Consider the following 20,307-nt stretch of genomic DNA (forward strand, 5'->3'; position numbering starts at 1 on the left):
ACGTCAGTTAAAAAGATCTCGAACGCATATTGTCTGGAACTGCACTCACTTCTCTTCTCCGACCTCCATCATCCCGTCCATCATCATCATGTCCCTGGGACTCGTCACGTCAACCGCCATCATCGCAACACTCGAGAAGTAAGCCGTGGTAGTTGAAAGGACGACAAGAAGATCCATCGAGCCGAAGCTGAACATGGTCTTCCAGGTGAACGAGCGTTGAAGAGCGGGAGAGGTCGAGACGCGACGACGACGTCGAAGGTGAGGGAGGATGGATCGAAAGGCTCGCATGTAGAAGATCCTGCAGTGAAGGAACGTTGAGATTACGTGTCAGAGAAGTATTAATCACAGTAGAGGAGAACAGCACTCACTTTCCAACCCCGAACTGCACGATCGTCGCAAAGACGAACAAAACGACCGTTCCCTTCCCAGCTCCCCCCCAGACGGGCGTCTCCCAGTAGATCCGGAACGGGTCGTCCTTCTTCATCAACGTCATTCCTACGATGGCGATCACGAAGGTTGGGATGGCGAGAGCGAAAGCTACGAGGAAGTGCATCAGGAGAACCTTTGCCTCCCTCGCTTGGATCTCTCTTGCTCGACTGGTGATGGAGGGAGGTTTGACGAGAGAAGCGCTGAAGGCTGGGTCGAGATCGGGTCCGAGGAGAGTGAGGAGGGTTCGGATGTTGGAGGTCGAGGATGGAGTGTAGGTGACGGTGGTGGTGGGAGACGAGAGCGTGATGGGAGTGAAGGATTTGACGAAGGAGGGAGGGAGGGAAGAGAGGGAAGAGTTGACCTTCTTGACGCATTGCTGGCAGAACATCCCTTCGACGGCGAGAGTGATGGTTCGATCCGAGACGGTGGCGGTGGAAGGGGTGTTTGTGAAAGGAGAGGAGGAGATGAAGGAGCAGTCGAAGCCAGCGTCCTCGATGATTTCGACGATGGCGGAGGTCGAGAGAGAGACGAGATGGGTGACGGTCGCGGAAGAGGTGAGGACGGAGACTTCCGAGTTGGAGATGGAAGGATGAGCAGAGAGGAGTTGAGAGATGGAGGTGGTGCAGGCTCTGGATGAGAAGAAAGCAAAGAAGAGAGGTCAGTCGTCGCGTCCGAAGGAACGCAAAAACAGACGAAGCTCACGAGCAAGTCATCCCTCCTACCGCGAACCTGCTAATAACCCTCTTCTCCTGATTCTCCCTCTTCTCTGTTACCTCCTTCAACACCGACTCTCCCACCTTCCGCAACTCTCCTCCGTCCACCAGAGCCTTGCTCTCGACGACCTCAGCTCCGTAACCCGTATCCTCGATGACCTCTTTGACTCCCTCGGTCGAGAGGACGTTCGAATCGTACACGACGGTGGCTGAGTTGGCGAGGAGGTTCACGTTGGCCCGAATGACGGACGCTTGGGAGAGGAGAGAGTTCGTGATGGTTCCGGAGCAGGATCTGTTTGAGCGACGCGAGAGAAAGCGAGATTGATCAGCCCTTCAAGATCTCGACGCGTCAAAACAAGAACAAAAGTACTCACCCACAGAACATCCCTTCGACACTGAACACCGTCTCCAAGATCTTGGGCTTCCCAGGCTCCTCGACTCTCAGCTCGAGCTTCTCCTCCTCCCTCTTTGCCTCCTTTCCCTTTCCCTTCCCAACCACAACCTCCTCCGCCTCGTCCCTCTGACACTCCTCGCAAACCTCCACGTGTCTCCTCCTCCTCTCCCTTCGCTCCTTCTCCTTCCTTCCCACAGTTCCAGTCCATCGCTCGAGCCATCCCGTCGACTCGACTCGTCGCGACGCACCATGTCCCTCCTCCTTTCCTACATCTCGTCGAGCCTCGAGCTTCCCGGGCTTGATAGGAGAGATCCTCTCGACATCGAATCCTGCTTCTCGGATGAGAGCTTCGAGGTCTTGGATGAAAGTCTCCTTGGACGAAGAGGACGGGGTCGTGGTGGTAGCTGAGTCGGAGGAGAAGGAGGGAGCGAGACGGAAGGCGACCTTGTGAGTGAGGTACGAGATCGAGAGGTCGTAGAGCTGAGGAGTAGACGAGGAGGACGCCGAGAAGGGTTCGAGAATGGCGGTGATGTGGGAGACGCAAGAAGGGCAGTCTGGCAAGAGGAGAGGGAGGGAAGGAGGTTCGTTGGTCAGCTTGAGCTCACAGATTCCTCCTCCGGCTCTCACTGCTGTCGAGCCTAAGCCATCATACTCACGAGCGTTGGGGACTGTAAGATATCATGTAGAAGAGTCAGCGGCGAGCCCTTCGAAGAACGGATGGAGAAGCACTTGGGAGGGAGGGAGGGAAGGAAGGTGCGAGCTCACCGAACAAGACAACCTCGTCTTCGTCTCCTGCTCTGCCTGAATCCTTGGATTTCGTTCGCTTGAAGTCCATAGTAAGATGATGTAGAGTTCTCTTTAGAATGCGATGCTGGTGGTTGAAGGTCAGAAAGAGCCTCGAGGGTGAAAAAAAAGAGAGACGCCAAGTTGAGGGACTTCGAGAATCGACAGTCCGTGAGGCACTTTGAGAACCGACCAATCAAAGAGGCCTTGCGGAGGGTTAAAAAATGTATAAGTCAGCTGGGAAGGGTTGTTCTAGAAGGAACTGAGAGGGTGTATTAGTCAGACCGATTTCGAAAAAGAGCGAGGCCTTTCGACCAGGAAAGGGATACGAGTGCGATGGGGTCTCGACGCGTCGTCTCTTTCAAAACCAAAGCTTGCCCGTTCGCGAGGAAGTACTTCAGGTCCCAAAGAACGAGATAAAAAAACCCCCATGCAAAATTATCTACTCCTCTCCTCCCCTCTTCCAAACCTCCCTCCCCCCAACCCACGTAGCCTTCACCCTCCCCTCCCCATCCAGCACAACCATGTCCCCATCCCACCCCTTCTCCAACCTCCCCTTGCTCCCTTCCCACTCCCTCCCTAATGCCCTCGCAGCGTTCTTCGTACAACAAACGATTGCTTGCCAGAGCGGGATGGAAGCGAAAGCGGAGAGGTTCCGAACGCAGGTGCTCATGTCGACGGCGGATCCAGCGAGGGTGGACGTTCCTTCGAGGGTGATGCTGAGACCTTGACGGAGGATTTGTTGAGGAGGTCGGAAGGGGTAGAGACCATCTTGGGCGGAGGGGTCCATGACGAAGACGCCTTGGGAGGGAAAAGGGTCAGAAAGGGAGAACCGACGTGTCGAGAAGGAGTAACGGACTGAACTCACAATCCGTCACCAGAACACAGCCCTCAGGGAAAGACTGATAAGCTAATCTAACCGCGTTCGGATGGACGTGAATCCCATCAACGATGATCCCCCAGAACGGTCGTTGGAACTTGGGTCCGACTTGCGATCCCATCACTTGATCTCCAACGACGACGATCTCCTCCACGATCTCCTCGTCTTCCTCCTCGTCTGACTCTGAAGACTGAGCGAAAGATAGAGACGACTCGTGGGTGTCGTTGACGATGACGGACGAAGGAGGCGATGAGGTTTTGAGGGAGGCAAGGGAGGCGGAGAGGTTTTTGGGAGAGGCTGGACGAGAGATGAGTTTGGAGATTGGGTCGGGGAGGAGTTTTCGAACTGATTTGGAGAGGGAATATGGGATGTAGGTTGGGGAACCGATAAGGCCAATGATACCGCTGGGGGAGAGAAGAGGGAGAGAAGCGAAGGTCAGCGTTCGAGCTCGGGGAGGAAAGAGAGAGAGGGAAGGGTCAAGGCTCACGTATCTCGATGATGCAGTTGAGGCATGGCGTTGTATAGGTGTGTGATCATGGTAGCTCCGGCGAGAACGCCGGCCATGGCTGAGGAGAAGAAGAGAGGGAGAGGAAGATACGACGCGTCAGGAACGAGCAGATCTGACGTCTCACAGGATTAGAGCTGACCTTCTACTCCACTCGCGTCACTAGAGTGATCGGTAAAAAAATAAAAAAAAAGTATATCAGCATCTCGTCAGAGGACCTCTTCCTCAAACGAACTCAAAAAAACTCACCTGTGTCCAACGCAAACCAACCCACCTCTCTTCTTCACCTCTTCCACAGCTCTCAGCACCCCCTTCACCTCCGGAGCCACAGTAAACATCCTCAGCCGATCCTCGTTATCCAGGAACCCTCTTCCATAAACCTCCTCAAACGTATCCCAACCTCCTTCGCAGGAGAGGAGGTTATCCTGAGGATGGCAGCCTGGCTTGTGCGGCGAGAGGAAAGGACCTTCGGCGTGGAAACCGAGCGAGGAAGCTCCGGCTGGGAAGCGGTAGTGTTTGAGGAGAGGGAGGAGACGTTGGTAGAGGTCTGGGGTTTGGGTCTGAGGCGGCAAACGAAAAAGGGGGGGGAGGAGGAGGAGAGAGCGACGCGTCAGTCGGAGAGGTTCATGGGGCGAACGAGAAGACATCAAGTGACGGGATTAGTGAAAAGAGGTCGGAATCACTTACGATGATGGTAGGAACGAAGGAAGTCACTCCTGTCTCGACGAGTCTAGACGCGACGTACTCGAGCCGACGCACGTACTCGGTGTTTTGAGCCTCTGGGGTTGGGAACTCGTCCGAGAGATCAGGTAGAGTCGAGAAGTCGTACCCGTAGGCACCGTTGATTTGGACGTCGAGGTATCTACGAAGACCAAAGAAGACTGGTCAGCGATCTCGAGATCCAGGAAAGTGACGACGTCGAACGAGAGTCGACGGCCAGAACCGATGCGACGATGAGCTTAAAAATCTGAACGTACCCAGGAGCGACAACATCTCCACCCATGTCCACCTCCCTGACTTCCCTTCCACGTTCTTGAGCAGCGTAGAAGGCTTCCTGAGCTCCTACGATCTTTCCTGAACAAGGATCGAACCAGATGGACGAGGGCTGACCGACTCCTTGATCGGAAGCGATCCTACAGTTCTGAAGATGAACGAGAGGCTCCTCTGTTGACATCGGAGGAGGGGAGGGAGGAGATTGGATCTCGTAGGAAGGGTTGGGAGGAGGGACGGAGTGCGAGTGAGGTGAGCGAGAGAAGGAAGGGAGGACGGAGGAGGTTGGGGAAGGAGGGAGAGCGAGGGCTGGAATCACGCTCATCTTGAGCAGAGGTTTCAGGAGCGGGTAAAAGACTAAGATGGATTGGATTGTTAGGAAGTGATGGTGATGGTCGAGGGTCAGGGTAAAGTTTTGATGGGGGAAAGCCAGGAAAGAGAGCCTTGAATTCGAGCTCGCGGGCAAGATTCCGAGAGAGCCGGCGGGTTTCCCATCCCTCTCTTTCAGCCTTAATTTCAACGTCCAACTCGACCTCCCAACCACATCCTTCAAAACTTGACTTTCTCGCACCCCAATCCATCCAGGTGAGTGTCTAGATCAGAGGTAGCGAGCAGAGGAAGGGCAAAGATGAGCTCGTTTGCGCGACGGGCAAGACCGTCGAGATTCAAGCTGGCGGCAGCTCTCCTTCCTTCCTTTCCTTTCCTCTCTGAACTTGACTGACGTTTCGACTCCTTTTTTTACTTCAGAACCACTCCTTCTACCTCGCCTACCTCTCTTAGCTCCTCCTTTCTTCTATGCGACTCATCATCCGAGACTCCGGTAAGTCTCTCGCTTTCCCTCCCTCCCTCCTCCCTCCTTCCCCTGGTGTCCTTCCCTCCCCCGACTTCACCGAGGGCTGACTCGCGTTGCTTTTCTCGCTCTTTCCGCTTCAGCCGAGGAGACTGCCATCTACCTCGCTCGCTACTTTGTCCGAAGAATCAAGGTCAGTTTCATTCTCAACCCATCGGTCTTTCCTCCGAGGGCTCAAAAGCTCGAGCTCACCATCTCTCCCTTCGGCCTTCGTCTTCCCTTCTTCTCTTCGTGGCAGACCTTCAACCCTTCTGCTTCTCGTCCATTCGTTATCGGTCTCCCAACAGGTTCGAGTCCACTCTCGACCTACAAGCATCTCATCGCGATGTACAGAGCCGGAGAGGTTTCGTTCAAGGTCAGTTCGCGTTCTCCTTCTTCCCTCTCCTCGACTTGAGCTAGCCGGGCATCCTGCAGCTTTTTAATCAACTTGAGACCTCATGCTGATGCTCCTGTACTTTCTACTTCGTTTCTGCAGCACGTCGTGACCTTCAACATGGACGAATACGTTGGAATCCCTCGAGATCACCCTCAGTCGTACCACACCTTCATGTTCGAGAACTGTTCGTCTCCTTCCTTCCCTCCTCTACCCTCTACTTCTCTATCGCCCTTCTCTTCTCACCTTCAACTCGCCTGAGCTGACTTCGGACTCTTGTCGCTTCCCTCCTTCAAACAGTCTTCCAGCACATCGACATCCCTCCAACCTCCGTCCACATCCTCAACGGTTCCGTCCCCGATCTCATCGCCGAGTGCAGGAGGTACGAGGAGAAGATCAAGTCGTTCGGAGGAATCGAGCTCTTCTTTGGAGGAATCGGAGAGGATGGGCATCTTGCTTTCAACGAGCCTGGTGAGTTCACGTCTTCCTCTTCCTCGTTCCGTCTTCTCTCTGCTCGAGCAGAGAGCGTCCTTCCATCCTCGGCGAGATTGTACTTACGAACCTTTTGGGTTTGCTTAGGATCCTCGCTGGCTTCAAGAACCCGTATCAAAACCCTCGCTCAAGACACCATCGAGGCGAACGTGAGTTTCGCGTCTCTTTGCTTTTCGACGCGTCTTTTCGTTCGAAGCTGACCTCCCTTTCCTTCTGATTCCACTCTCTAGTCTCGATTTTTCGATAACGACGTCGAAAAGGTTCCCAAGATGGCTCTCACAGTTCGTTGTTTCCCTCCCTTGCTCTCGGTCTTCCTCCCATTCTCGTCCATCGCGTCGCTGACCATCGCCCTCGCCTCCTCCTCTCTTTCCTTCTCAACCAGGTCGGAGTCGCCACCGTCCTCGAAGCTCGAGAAGTCGTGATCGTCATTACCGGACGAAGGAAAGCTCTCGCTCTCAGCAAATGCATCGAGGAGGGAGTCAACCACTTGGTTCGTCGCGTCTCCGTTCTTCGTTCACCCTCCCATTTCTCGAACCGATCGCTGATCTCCTTCTTCCTTTCCCTACAGTGGACAGTCTCAGCAATCCAACTCCACCCCTGGGCTCTCGTCGTGGCCGACCGAGACGCAACGATGGGTTCGTCTCTCCTCCTTCTCTTTTCCTCCCGATCTCCGGTTCTAACTCCCCCTTCCCCTCTTACAGAGCTCCGAGTCAAGACCGTCTCTTACTTCAAATCTATCGAACACACGCAAGAGAAGGTCGAGATCTCGCAAGGGAAACTGCAGGAGGAAGCGGAGAGGTCCGCTCGTGGGTTGATCAACGGACAGCAGATGGGGAGAGGGAGTGTGAGCCCTGCTCCTCAAGGGTCGAATGGGGCTGGGGTTGGTCGGTAAAGAGAGAGAGGCTCGTATTTGAGTTTCAAGCATTCCTTCGTCGTCTTTGTATCTCTTATGTCAGTATGCTTTGCGTTCCCGTTGAGTTCGAGTCGTCTTCAAGAACGAGACCAGCAGCTCAGAGATGGTTTTATTGAAGAGAGCGAATCCTGATGAGATGATGCAAACATTTTACATACTATAGAAGCCAAGCTGCTTCAGGAAACAAAGGGGAGGAGTCCTGTCGAACTTTCAAAACAGGGACGGAGGGTAAACGGAAAGTGCGAGCTCGAGACTCCTTCCCCTCCCTTTTCTTTCTGCCTCCTAACCGCCACTCCCCGGAAATCTTGCTCCTGGAGAGCCTAATCGTACCTCAGCAGTCAGCCTTCGACTTCCGAACAATCAAACAGCTCAACTTTCTGCTCCAACTTCTCTAAGACTCCTCTTCCCCTACCCTTCCTTCCTCCTCGATCCTCCCTCTCTCCCTCATCTTCGTCCATTTCACCCCTTGTCGTCTTCGTCCCAGGGCCTTCAAGGCATCCCCAACTTGAGACGTCTCTCCACCATGGTTCTCGCTGCCTTCCAAACCCGATCGTGCTTCTTTCGCCAGCAAGGAGCTTCAAACGGAGGGTTTCGACGTTCAAAGTCGAGCTCAACCCGACCTTCCCTCCCTCCCTCAGCGCCCTCTCCGTCCTCCATCCTGTATTGGAAACATCCCGTGAGCTCACCTTCTTATCCAGATACTTTATGGGACTACTGTCACTCACTTGCTTCATCTTTGATTTCTTCTTCAGCCTCCTCGACCTCTCGAAAGCTCCGCTGCTCCCTCCGTCCCGTCCTTCCCTCCCTCTCCCACCCAACCCTCAAAATCCTTCAAACCTACCTACACATACGACCCTATCTCTCACCACTCCCCTTCCTTGCCTCGTCTCCCTAGACGCCCAAGCATCGTCAAGTCCGGCAATCGAATCCTCAGCCCTCTCTCGACAACCACTCTCCTCTCCCTCCTCCCTCGACCTTCCTCCTCTCCTTCGTGGGCTCCAGCCGCGAACTGGAAGGAGGTCCTCCTCGGATTCGGGCGCTTGGAGGTCAAAGGGACGAGGGAGCAGACCGACGAGTTGGCGAAGACTTTGATGGACTCGGCAGTCAGCCTGGAAGAAGGAATCGAGGTCGCGACCTTGATTCTTTCAGTCCTCGGAACCAACGGACCCGATAACTCCCTCGTCTACGCCATCATCATCCACCTCACTCAAATCGTCACTCGACTCCACCCTCGTCCTCCTCCGGATCTCATCCTCCAGTTCCTCCACGCCAACCAGGCTCGAATTCGGTTCGCCGCAAGCCGAGGAAACCATCCTATCGCCATGCTCGTCGAATCCTACACTCGTATCTACGCCCAAGAGCAGAAGACCTTGGACTCATCGAGTGCCACACCCTCAGTCTCCGTCCTCGACCGACTGGAATCTCTCCGCCTCCAGCACCTCGTCGCCGTTCGAACGATCCAACGAGCAATGGAGGAGAACGAGGACGACCTCTTCAATATCCGGAGCTACGCGTCACTCATGAGCGCCTACAACCGAGGAGGATCCTTTCAGGATGTGGAAAGAATATGGGAGGTCATGAGGAAGGAGGGAGGGGCTGGGATCGATGCTCGAACGGTCGCCGTGGTGAGTCCTTTCCGTCCTTCGTTGACGACTCGACGCGTTCTCGTTTCGTCTTTTCTTCGAGATCTCTGACTCCCTGGCGTTCGCCATCCCTATTTCTCATAGTATTTTGACGCCTGTGGATTCAGGTGAGCCGAAAAACGAGGATTCGGGACTCGTCGCTTCGACACTCGAGCTCACTTGAGCGTGTCGTTCGTTTTTCTCTCTTTCTCCTTCCAGCGGGTCTCTCCCGCAAGCTCTCGCCGCGTGGAAAGAACTTCGCTCCCTTGGAATCGTCCTATATCACAACAGCTACCAGTCCTTCCACGAATGCCTCACCCGATGCGGAGCTTGGGACGAGCTCATCAACTTCCTCACCGAGCAACGTACCCAACACCTCCTTCACCCAACCTCCACTCCTCCTATCTACGCTTCTTCTATTGCAGCAACTGTGGCGCTAGGGAGGAGGATGGTGATGTATCCTCGTTTCCAGAGTCTTCGGGAGGTTGGCTGGAGGCAGTTTGATCGGTTGAGGCGAAGGATGGAGGATGTGGTGGGAAAGGAAACCTGGCAGGAGGCTGAGCGGCTCGGGAGGTTGGGTGAGAGATTTGAAAAGCTTCCTGGGGTGAAGGGAGATGAAGAACAGAAGTGAGGATTATAGAGTGAGTCCGATTTCTTTTTCGGTATCCCTTCGCGTTCGCTGTCCCTGACGACTTTCCCTCCCCGTGCAGTTCTCAAGACCTGAGCTCGAGCTTGAGCTGGCACTCTGAGTTCTCGGAGTAAGTAGATATTGGATCCAAGAGCGTATCCTCTTGGATCCTCCGACCTCTCTCTGCCTGCTCCTCTGACTCTCTGACTCTCAGGCCTTTTTTCGATACAGAATATCGTCGCACCCGAGCTCGACGCGCTGCTAGGCTCGGAACCCCCACACCCTTCAACCTAGCTATCCTCCCTCACTCTCAAGTTCACGTCAACACCATCGTTACTCCCTTCTTTTCAACGGCGTACGTACAGACGAGCAGCATCCCTCTCTTCTGTTCTCGTCTCTGCCTCTCTGACCCGTCCTTTTTTCCTCGCTCCGTTCCAGCTTCGCTCTTCGCCCGACGCAAGTTGACTTTACAGCGCCAGAACTCGTCGGAGATTCGTCGTCAAGACGCTTCACTGCCTCAGGTTCTATTCGTTGTCACTCTAGCTACCGTTCGGTTCAAGTCGTCCAAGCTGTGAGTCTTCCGCCCCCGATTCTCTCGCCTGCACCACTAGAGCTAGAAGGATCCGCCAACATCCACTCGATCTTCTCCCAGCTGACCACGGTCTTACTTCCTCGTGTGTAAGAAAATACAGACGGCTTCCAAGCGACGAGCTGGCGAGATTCTCACGTCGATGGGACCTCCTCCTCCTCTGCCAGACCAGGATCTTTTCGGTGACGCATTATTTTGGGATTATACGGTAGATGTTGCTCGTCTTTTTGGTTTTGCGTGACACCCTCGTCTCGAGGAGGAAGAAGAAGAAGCTGCTTTGGAGAGCCCGAGTCGCGTCGCGAACTTTCCATCGGATTCTCGTACTTCTCCGGTCGTCTCCCAGGCCGCTCCACCTCCACTTCATCGTCAGTCAGTCAGGCAGTCGACGAAAAGATCCGAGAGATAAAAACGTGCACGGTTTCGACGCCCGAGCTCGTCGAGCGGGAGCGGGAACGCGCTGTCTCCTCGATCCCGACCCACAAGGCCCGACGCGTAGACTTCTACACCTCGTCCAACTCTTCATCATTCATCTCCTCTTGAACTCTCCTCAGGTTTTCACTTTCGAGCGCGCTGAATCGAGTTTTTTTTCCTTCGAGTGACGCGTTCGGTCTCTTCGACAACCGCTGAACTGTCTTTCTTCCCCAGGAAGGAGTGCTTTTGGTCTTCTTTGGGCCCAGCCTTGCGGGCTTGATCAGCACATCTGTATTTGCCACGTTCGCCTGCGACTGAGTAATCATCGCCGAACCCCAGAACCTTGAAGAAAAAACTGGACTGGCCAAAAAAGTGGAGGGCAGTAGTCAAAAGGGAAGGTGAGCTCGAAATCGATGTCAGCCCACCAACCATCATCATCTCCCCCTTCCTTCCCTACCCCTTCCCATTACTCTACACTAAAACTCAACTCTACTTCATCATGTCCATCCCTACCACCATTCGAGCTCTTAAGACCGTTCCCGGAACCAACAACGTCGAGGTTGGAGAGGTTGCTTTGGATCAGAATCTTGGCCCAGACGAGTTCGTCCTTCCCTCCCTTTTTTGAGCTCCTTCGAGGTGAACGAGACTTCGAGCTAACCCTTTGACTATCTTCTTTCCTCTCCCAGTGTTCTCGTGAGCTTCTCTTCACCTCAGCGCGGTCGAAGCTCGCCTCTCTTTTTTTCGAGTGAGCTCGCAGGCTGATCACCTTCCCTCCCCTTCCTCCCCTCACACAGTCTCGAACCCTCGCCGTCGGACTCAACCCCACCGACTGGAAGCACTCCGTTGGTGGTCTCTGGGGACCTGAGAAGCAGACCGTCGTCGGATGTGACAGCGTTGGAGAAGTCGTCAAGGTTGGGTCGAACGTCACCCACGTCGCGAAGGGAGACCGAGTCTTCGGTTTCGTCTTTGGAACCTCGGACCCCACCAACGGATCCTACGCCGAGTACACTCGATTCAACAAGGCCGTCGTTGCTAAGATCCCTGCCTCGATGAGCGCTGTCGAGGGTGCTTCTTTCCCCGTTCGTCCCTCTTCTTTTCCTCTTCCTTGCTCCTGCCTCGTCTTCGCCTCTCGACTTCTTCGGAGCTAACCCTTCTATGCACTCTCCTATCCTTCTAGATTCCCCATCTCACCGCCGTCCAAGCTCTCTACCTCCGACTCAACCTCGCTCGACCTTCCTCTCCTTCGACTGAGGGCAAGATCGTTCGTCTCCCTCTCCTTCGTTTTGCTCTGTGCTCTCGAGGCCGAAGCTGACTATCTTCGATGCTCTTTTTTCTCAGGTTCTCGTTTCCGGAGGAGCTACTGCCGTCGGACACCACGCTATCCAGCTCGCAAAGCTCTCGTTCGTCCCTCGTCTCTCCTTTCTCTCTCCAAGCTCGAACTCCTTCTGACGACGCGTCCTGCTTTCATTTCAACCTTTCAGTGGTTACAAGGTCTTTGCTACCGCTTCCCCTGCCAACCACGCTACCGTTCTCGCTCTCGGAGGTGAGTTCGATGATCCGAAGCGACCAAGTCGAAGAAGAGAACCGCGTCGCTGACCCTTGCCTCCTCCTTTCTGTCCTCGATATCTTCCCTTGGTCTCTCCACCAGCTTCCGCTGTCTTCAACTACCGAGACGCCGATGTTGTCGCTCAGATCAAGGCCGCTGCTGGAAAGGAGGGTGTTTCTTACGCTGTCGACGCTGTCGCTGAGCAAGGAACGACTGATCTTTGCATCGGTGAGTCTCCTGCCCTTTCCCGTTCTCGCCACCTATTCAACTACACCCGACGCTGATATGTACCCGCTCGGGCTCTCTTCCTCTCTGTTTTCAGACGCCATGGGATCCAACGGAGGCAAGGTCGTGACCACCCTCCCCGTCTCCGACGAGACCTCCTCGCGACGATCCGACGTCTCTGTCGAGTTCACTTTGGTCTACACTGAGCTTGGATACCCTGTGATTACCTCTTTCTCTTCCGTCGCACCCTCGAGTTTTTCGAAAAACTCGTCACTGACTCTCTAGTTCGACGCGTCTTCCTCTCCCTCCTTCTCAGCTCACCTTCGCCAAGGTTCTCAACTTCCCTGCGATCCCCGCCGACAACGCCGGAGCCTACGAGTGGGTCAGCAAGGAGCTTCCTTCCCTGCTCGCTGGATGGGAAACCTCCAAGAACGGATCGCCCTTGTACAAGGCTCAGAAGTTGAGGGTCTGCGAGGGAGGTCTTGATCGTGAGTGTTTCTTTCTTTCTCTCTTCACCCTTCGCTTCCTCCGAGGAGTTATCTAACGTTGTCTTCTCCTTCGTCTTGTAGGAATCGTCGAGGGGCTTGAGATCATGAAGGCGGGAAGCTACGCTGCTGAGAAGCTCGTTTACAGCCTCGAGTAGAGACTGGATTGGATCTCGTTCGTCTCCTTACGCTGTATCTATTATGAATCTAACGCACGTTTTCTGTCAACTCGAGTCTGAGAAAGAGGGAACGTTTGTAAGAAGAGAAAGAGGAGGAGCGGCGTCGTTTCTCTCGACGCGTCGAACATTCTTTTCCTCGCTCCAATAGCTCCAGGAAATCTTCTCTTAGGTACGTTTCTTCGAACCTGGTTCGTTCTCCCAAGGTTATCACTGGACAATACGCCTCAAAGAGGCCCCTAGCCATTTTTCGAAGCGAACGAGGTAGCGTTCAAACGAACAGCCCCCTCGCGTCCTGAACACGGTCCCTCTTTCTTCCTGCGATTGGTTCAGATCCTCTGCTTCAGCTGTAGCCATCTCCCACGAGAAACATATAGGGCTCCGCTTCCCTCCCTACAACTCCCTCAGCTTTTTTTGGCCTGCTGATGAGCGTCTTTTGTGTCGATCTCTCGTGGGAAAGCGACGCGATCTTCATGAATCCTCCCTCTGGCCTCGCCTGTCTGTAGATCTGCTTCTCGGTTATTTTACGCTCTGACGACTCGACCAAGCGCTACTCTCTAGACTGAGTCCAGACGAGCGAACGAGATTTATATCGATGGAAAATCGACGGAGCAAAGGGGGGAAGAGGTCGGGGAAGGGGGGGGGGGGGCGTTCTCCCTCCCAACTTCCACCCTCCTTCCTTCCCTCTGCTTCCCTCTTCTCAAAAGAAAGGATGTCTCGCGTCCCTTCTCACCAGCAACGACCTCTAGCAGCTCTACCACCACCCTCCTCTACTCCTTCTACCGCTCTTCTCCCTACGGAGGTTGCGATCGTCTGCGTCGTGGATGATTCAGCTCGGACGTCTGACCGATGGAACGACATCGTCAAGGAAGGAGGCTACCTCGATAGATTCGTACAGAGACTCTCAGCAGGTCCAGGTGTAGCGAAGGTAAGTCTCTTTCTCTTCTTTCCTACTGTCTTGAAAACCTTCATGAAGAAGGATCAAAGGGAGAGAGTGCCGTCCGTTCCGAACCTTCTCCCTCCTCCTCCTCCTCCTCCTCTCGCATCCTCCTCCTCCTTCCTCCCTCTCCCAAGCCCTCTTGCTCCTTCGCTGACCTTCTTGTCTTGTCTCTTTTTCTTGCTTTAGCAACTTCGCATATCCCTCCTCTCCTATTCTACAACAACTTCGCCCTTACAAACTCCTATCCACCATACTCAGTACTTTCTCGCTCCGACCGAGTTTTGGTCGTCCGTGAGACAACCAGCAGCTCGACGACTGTCGGGTTCAAACTCAACTCCTCCAACTTCGCCCTTACAAGGATCCCCTAGAACAGGAGGAGGAGGAGAACAAGGTCTACTAGAAGGTCTCGTTGGAGGTATAGAGGTTCGTAACGATCTTTCTTTCTTTGTTCGCATCTCAACCGACCCCTCCCCGGCTTCGCCCTCCTCCCTCCTCCCCCTTCCTTCTCTTCGGTCGATCTCGCCAACGGAGAAACTTGACTCCTCGTGACGACTTTACGCTCTTCTGTTTCCGTTGGGGGATCTCAACTTCATCTTCTCTAATAGATGCGTCTCACTCTAATACTGACTCGCTTCCTCCTTTCAATCTCGTTGACCTCTTCTCCAGCTCTTCGACCTCCACACCTCTCATCCCTTCGTCCTTCCCACCCCTTCGCCCTCCCCTCCTTACATCCCTCAACACCCCATTCCTTCCTCCTCAGCTTCTTCAACTTCCTCCAACACTTCTCCTCAGAACTTTTCCCATCTTTCACCGCCAAACTCCAACCCGCAATCCTCCTCCAGTCATCATCCGCCTCCTCAGCCCTCTCCGCGTCCAAACGTCGAGCGTTATCTCTTCGTCTTCCTCGGAGACGATCCTTCGCCGTCGTCAACAGCCATCTCCCTTCCTGCAGAGGTCGCCAGGAAGATGGGTCGTTGGGGCAAGAAGCCATCTTCGTCAGTTTCGTCGGCGCTCGGAGGAGGAGGGAAGGTCCGTTGGAATCGAACACGGAAGCTCGACGGAGTCGGATGGGACGAGCTCAGTCAGGAGATGAGGAAACGAGGTGTGAGGTCTAGCTTGGTTGGAATGGGTGTAGGGACTGGGGAAACCGAGATGAAGAGGCTCAAGGAACTTTTCAAGAAGGTGAGTCGTTCCCTTCGTGCGAACAGGCGTCGACTTCCGATCGAAGTCGGCGTCTTGTGGCTTTGGACGGCGCTCTTTCATCGTTTTTTTCTCGTTGTTGCTGACAGGTCTTCTTCTTACAGAACTCCTTCTCGTCGAACGATCCAGCTTGGTTCCCCACGCACAAGGGAGATCTGTTGCTTCTTTACGGACTCGACCCGACCAACAAAACTCGTTCGCCCTCTCTCCTCCTCCTTCTTCTTGCCGCTCCCTCGACGAGGCACCATCTAACCGCCTGCTTTTTGATTATTTCTCTCCCCAATCAGATCTCAAGAGACCTCACTCTCAAACGTCTCCACCCTCCAGCACTGCCTCTCCTTCCTCTCTCGCCTCCTCTCTTCCTCAAAAACGCCAACGCGTCGCCGCTCCAGGCGCTCTCCCTTACCCTCCCTCCGTCCCTTCCCAAATGCCCAATCTCAACTCGTCGGCCGTCCTTCACGCTCAGCTTCAGCAGCAACAACAGCAGCAGCGACTCCCCGACGTCCAGGATCTCCAAGCTCATCGAATCCAAGCCGCTCAGAGGATGCTCGCCAACAACCCTGCCGCCGTCGCCGCCCAACTCGCTGCTCGAGGAGGACAAGGAATGCTTCCTCCTTCTCTCGGAGCCGTTCCAGGGATCCCAGCCAACATTCAGAGCCAGTACGCCGCCGTCGCATCGGTCGCAGCTTCCAACGGAGGACCAGGAGTCGGAGGAGCAGGAGGACCGCCGTTCGATCTCGCCTCAGCCTCGGCCAACGCTCTCGCTCAGCAGTACCATCGTCAGAAGCTCCAAGCTCAGGTTTCAGCAGTGACCTCAGGATCGTCTCCCCTCGTCCCTCCTCCTCCCTCCCTTCCCAACCTTCAGCAGCAGCAACATCAACAGCAGCAGCAGCCCCAACGTCCTCAGCAGCAAACTCCCAAGACGATCTGGAGCGGAGACCTCGGATGGCAGGTCAGCGGTTCAGCGAAGGGTCTACCGAACTTGGGATGTCGGATCAACGCTGCTCCTGCGACGAGGACGAACGTCGAGGAATTGTGAGGCTTTCCCCTTTCTCCTTCCTCCTCGATCTCACGTCTCGTCTAATCTCGTTTCGATCCGTACTGACTCTGGCTCTCTCGTCCACCTTGATGTGCCTCTTCCAGCCAAACTCACCTCTGGGGAGAACGGATCCAACTCTCGGGAGCCGTCAGCTTCAAGATGGACGAGATCAAGATGTACGCGTCGAAGGGAACTCCTTGCGTCTCGCTCCGATACAGCCCCGATCTCAAGGCTTCGGCGGAGGAGAGAGCGTCGGGAGAGAGATCGTTCCTTCTGTTGACGAGCAACCTGTCGACGAAGCAGATTGTGAGTCGCTTCTCTTGTTATCGGTCTCTTCCTCCTCGGCGTCGCGTTTCGTCCTCCCCGTCGCTGATCACGCTCGTTCTTTCTCGATTTCCTTTTCTTCTTCCAGGCTGGAGTCGTCAAGATCGGTGCACCTGGTTGTGGGATGCTCGTTTTCCCAATGAGTCAGGCCAAGAAGACTACGCAGGACCCTTCCGGCTCCGCTCACCTCATGGGGATGCTTTTCCTTCGGTCACCCGTACGTTCAGCTCTCGCTCTCACCACACTCCGTTCCCTATCTCTTTCCCGAACCTCGATCTGACGATTTTCTTCCCCCATCTGCTTCCTCACACCCTAGATCCCATCCGATCTCATGCGGACCCAAAACTCGAACCCTCCTCAACCCCCCTACAACAACCTCCAGCAGAACTCTCCTCACATGCAGCAACAACAACAGCAGCACCATCCTCTCCAACCCCCCAACCTCACCATCAAAACAGGTCATCAACAGCAGCAGCAGCAGCAGCAACTCGTTATGGAACGAGCTCAAGCGACGATGGCCCTCCAAAAGCAGCAACACCAGCAAAAGATGCTTCAGCAACAGCAGCAACAACAACTCCAGCAGTCTCAGAACCAGCAGCAGCAGCACGGTCAGCCGAACCTCAACTTCCTCAACGGAGGAATCAACCTCGCTTCGGCAGGTCTCTACGGAGGATCAGGTTCTGTCGGAGCTGGAACGACGGGCATGTCGGATCAGCAGATGGCCGATTTCTTGAAGGCTTACCCTCAAGCGAGTCAACCTGGAGCTCAGCAGCGCGGGTGGCCTTGATTCGGAGTAGACTAGACCAGCTTCGTTGTCTCTTTGCCCTCCTCGTCGTCCTTCGTTTCGTCGCGTCTTCCCCTCCTCTTCTTTTTGCTTGGACTCTCTCGCTATCTTCTTTTTTTTTTTAACTTTGTAGACCACTCTATACTTCCCTTCTCGGCTCCCACTTCTTCTCTATCTCTTTTACGTTATCCTCGCTCTCTTTACTCGCCTTCGCCTCTCTTTCACGACCCTTTCCTTTCGTTGCTCCAGTTCGTTCTCGGCTTCCTCTTTTACGACTCGGTTTTTTTGTTTCACGTGCGTCTAGTATACTTGCCCTTTTGTACCCTCTTTATTACGACGATCGTTCTCCCCCTTCTTGCTGTACGTGATACGCGAGCGAGACGAACAATTCAGACTCCGAAAAGGAGGCGAGCTCGAGCGGTCCTTTCCTTCTCACCTCGCTAGTATATACCTCGCCGCGGGTGAGCTTATCGTCTTTCCTTACCTTTTCTTTCCTCACCCTAACTTCTCACTGACTCTGCTCTCTCCTCGTAGACCTCCCTCTCCAACCCGACGACCTCTTCAAGTCCTCTACGTACCGCGCGTCGTCTTACGACGACGAGGACGACGGAACTCGGAACGAGGCTGTGAAGGTGTTCAAGAGTGCGTTTGGGAGGTGGGGAAAAATGGGGAGGAGAGGAGTGAAGCTGACTGGGTTGAGGGAGGAGATGTGGGTGAGGGGAGTGGGAGAGAAGGAGAAGAGTCTGGCGGGGATGGATTCGGTTAGCCTTCGCTCCTGCCGATCACCCTTCTCTAGATCCTGAGGCTATCAAGCTGAACTCTCCGTTCTGCTTCTTGCTTTGAACAGGGCGTCGCCGGAATCCTCGACAAGCTCATCGCTTCTCACGCTGAGTTTTCCCTCTCTGCGTACGCGATCCCTGTGGACTCGAATCGTCAGTATCACTCTCTCTGAACCTTTCTCTTCGAAGAAACTTTAACTGAGTCTCTCTTCGGTGCTCGTATCGACGTTCTCCAGCTCCCTCACCGACCAGATCGTGTCTCTTCGCAACAGAACTCTCGCCTCTTCCGACGAAGGCCTTCTCTCCTCAGCAGGATTTCCTTCCTCGACCGCCTCATCCAGCAGACTTCGGAACAGTGCTGATCATTTCGTTGGAGACGGTGAGAGCAGCTGGTAGAGGGAGCCTGAGGAGCAGTGGATTCTGAATGAGCTCGTCGCCGCGTCTTTCGTCTTTCTCTTCGCCCGTTCGAGCTGCATCTTGTCGATTTCGATTGTACTTATCTCTGCCTTGGCTTGTATCTCGTAACTTAATCTTCTCATCTCGTCTATCTATCTTCGTTACGCTCTATACGCTTGTCGGGTCTTCATGTCCGCTTTGACGAACTTCGCGCTCAGCCTTCACCGAGCGCAGGTAAGAGCGAAAGCCTTCCCCTGCTGACCCCCGCCGCTCCCTTCAGCTCCTAGAGCATACTTTCTACGTTCTCTCACCAGATGGAAACCAAAACAGCCAAATCGAGGCCTTTCTGATGGGTCGGCTCGTCTCGAGAGACGGACGCGTCCGCTGACCCTTTCTCGCTGTGCCCGCCCTTCCTCATTTAACCAACACTCGCCGCCCCTGCATCATCGCCAGGTCTGGCTCGGCTTCAGCCGCGGAATATGCTCCCATTTCTCGCTTCCTCGGCTTGAAATTCGACTCGGAAGTCTCGTAGAAGGTGAGCCAGGCTCGCAGAAACTCGTTCCTCGAGTCCTTTTCTCGTCACCTGAGCCAACTTCTCTGCCCTGAATCAGACCGAGTAGGCACGGCTGGGTTCTCAAAGAACCATTCTAAACTGAAAATATGACCTTGTGATGCTAGTAGGGATCTGTTGACCTCTCCACAGCTTTCTGCTGGGCTTAAAGGAGGGAGCAGGGCTCGTCGTCTGATTGGCCTCAACCACCATCTTCACCATCTTACCTCCTTACTGCACCAACCCAATCCAAGAATATTCACCAGCCCAACGCTTCTTCTTTCCCTCTTCGCCTTCATCTCGTCCGTCCATGGTCTTGTCATTCCTGCAGCTCAAGAGCTCGGTGAGCCTTCCCTCGTTTCAGCCCTCGGCGTCGCCGTTTTTCGAGAGCTTCGCTGACCTCGCCCTCCCTCCTCTTCCTCCCATCTCAGAGTCTCGAACTACTGGAGACTTCTCAGGATACTTGGGTGTTAACCTCATCAACCCGTGAGTTCAGGTAATCTCTTCTTCCCGAACGAACCCTCGTACTGACGGACTCTGTTTTTTTTCGACAGCAACCCTTTCCTTAACAACGCGTTAGTTTTTCCTCCTGCTCTCGTTCATCAGCTCAGAAACTAGCTCAAAGCATCTCTACTCTTCAGTGGCTTCGTCGCTGGCAATGGAGAGTTTTCTCAGAGGTACACGATCCGAAACTTCGTTCAAGGTCAGTCGACGCGTCTTCCTCTTCATCGACTCTCGAGCTGACCTCGTTTTCGTTCCCTTTCAGGTGGCGCTGCTGCTGTAATTACCTATGACGTGAGAATAAGACCTTCTGTTTCTTCCTGTGCCTCCGCTGAAGCTCTTCTTCTCCTCTCTCTCGCAGACTGAGAACGATAAACACCTGGTCATTCAACTCGCAAACGGCGGCGTTGTTGGGAAAATTATCGAGTTCGTCTATCTTTTTTCCAACACCTCCTACGAAACCAGCGACTGAGAGTTTGTCCTTTTTTCGATCTCGCAGTGGAAACCCAGCTTTCGTGACTTTGTGGCAGCTGCGTGAGTTTCAAGTCGGCGCGTCGCGATCGCCCCTCTTCCCCCCCTCAAGCTCACGACCCCCCCTCCCCACTTTCAGCTGCCGCTGGAACTCCAGGATACAACGCTATCAAGCAGGATCTCGTTTGGTTCTTCAGTGAGTATCTTCGTCTCGTCCTGGCTCTCCACCTTCGTTCGTTCGTCGAGATCGAACTGACTTTCTTTTCCTCGTTTGCTTTCTCGTTTCCTTTCTTAAGACCCCGCCAACAAACAAGTCACC

General features: G+C 54.4%; 6 protein-coding genes across 6 annotated transcripts in view; 4 read left to right on the plus strand and 2 right to left on the minus strand.

The window, feature by feature from the left end:
• Window positions 1-1,222, minus strand: part of BDY24DRAFT_399238 (heavy metal translocating P-type ATPase) — a 4,008-nt gene extending 2,786 nt beyond the window's left edge. Inside the window, exons 1-3 of the mRNA XM_076641799.1 lie at window positions 1,132-1,222; window positions 369-1,058; window positions 102-298 (exon numbers count right to left, since the gene is read on the minus strand). Coding sequence (XP_076493668.1) covers window positions 102-298; window positions 369-1,058; window positions 1,132-1,142 — 898 coding nt within the window. The 5' untranslated portion in view covers window positions 1,143-1,222. The remainder of the gene's footprint in view (window positions 1-101; window positions 299-368; window positions 1,059-1,131) is intronic.
• Window positions 1,223-2,559: 1,337 nt separating this feature from the next.
• Window positions 2,560-5,189, minus strand: BDY24DRAFT_399245 (N-acetylglucosamine-6-phosphate deacetylase). Its single transcript, XM_076641800.1, has 7 exons — window positions 4,682-5,189; window positions 4,392-4,566; window positions 3,954-4,264; window positions 3,847-3,866; window positions 3,687-3,765; window positions 3,188-3,603; window positions 2,560-3,120 (listed from the first exon to the last, which is right to left on the minus strand). The coding sequence occupies exons 1-7, from the start codon at window positions 5,017-5,019 to the stop codon at window positions 2,762-2,764; spliced, it is 1,698 nt and encodes a 565-aa protein (XP_076493669.1). The 5' UTR covers window positions 5,020-5,189; the 3' UTR covers window positions 2,560-2,761.
• On the plus strand, window positions 5,190-7,444 carry BDY24DRAFT_399247 (uncharacterized protein). Its single transcript, XM_076641801.1, has 11 exons — window positions 5,190-5,279; window positions 5,442-5,514; window positions 5,628-5,677; window positions 5,783-5,899; window positions 6,020-6,104; window positions 6,218-6,388; window positions 6,497-6,558; window positions 6,640-6,690; window positions 6,792-6,899; window positions 6,978-7,044; window positions 7,111-7,444. Exons 2-11 carry the CDS (start codon window positions 5,490-5,492, stop codon window positions 7,299-7,301), a joined length of 927 nt encoding a protein of 308 aa, XP_076493670.1. The 5' UTR covers window positions 5,190-5,279; window positions 5,442-5,489; the 3' UTR covers window positions 7,302-7,444.
• Window positions 7,445-7,746: 302 nt separating this feature from the next.
• On the plus strand, window positions 7,747-10,009 carry BDY24DRAFT_174300 (uncharacterized protein). Its single transcript, XM_076636278.1, has 5 exons — window positions 7,747-7,998; window positions 8,075-8,947; window positions 9,050-9,072; window positions 9,164-9,585; window positions 9,655-10,009. Exons 1-4 carry the CDS (start codon window positions 7,846-7,848, stop codon window positions 9,573-9,575), a joined length of 1,461 nt encoding a protein of 486 aa, XP_076493671.1. The 5' UTR covers window positions 7,747-7,845; the 3' UTR covers window positions 9,576-9,585; window positions 9,655-10,009.
• A 943-nt stretch (window positions 10,010-10,952) lies between these two features.
• BDY24DRAFT_399264 (zinc-binding alcohol dehydrogenase family protein) lies at window positions 10,953-13,045 on the plus strand. Its single transcript, XM_076641802.1, has 10 exons — window positions 10,953-11,172; window positions 11,259-11,265; window positions 11,367-11,651; window positions 11,750-11,833; window positions 11,911-11,972; window positions 12,054-12,115; window positions 12,221-12,346; window positions 12,441-12,562; window positions 12,660-12,831; window positions 12,913-13,045. The coding sequence occupies exons 1-10, from the start codon at window positions 11,072-11,074 to the stop codon at window positions 12,984-12,986; spliced, it is 1,095 nt and encodes a 364-aa protein (XP_076493672.1). The 5' UTR covers window positions 10,953-11,071; the 3' UTR covers window positions 12,987-13,045.
• A 591-nt stretch (window positions 13,046-13,636) lies between these two features.
• On the plus strand, window positions 13,637-17,716 carry BDY24DRAFT_399276 (uncharacterized protein). Its single transcript, XM_076641803.1, has 8 exons — window positions 13,637-13,932; window positions 14,131-14,367; window positions 14,611-15,126; window positions 15,249-15,339; window positions 15,432-16,179; window positions 16,288-16,489; window positions 16,596-16,724; window positions 16,824-17,716. The coding sequence occupies exons 1-8, from the start codon at window positions 13,717-13,719 to the stop codon at window positions 17,292-17,294; spliced, it is 2,610 nt and encodes an 869-aa protein (XP_076493673.1). The 5' UTR covers window positions 13,637-13,716; the 3' UTR covers window positions 17,295-17,716.
• The last annotated feature ends 2,591 nt before the right edge of the window (window positions 17,717-20,307 follow it).

Source organism: Mrakia frigida (genome assembly GCF_051309035.1).
Source record: "Mrakia frigida strain ATCC 22029 unplaced genomic scaffold BDY24scaffold_32, whole genome shotgun sequence".
Lineage (NCBI taxonomy): Eukaryota > Fungi > Basidiomycota > Tremellomycetes > Cystofilobasidiales > Mrakiaceae > Mrakia > Mrakia frigida.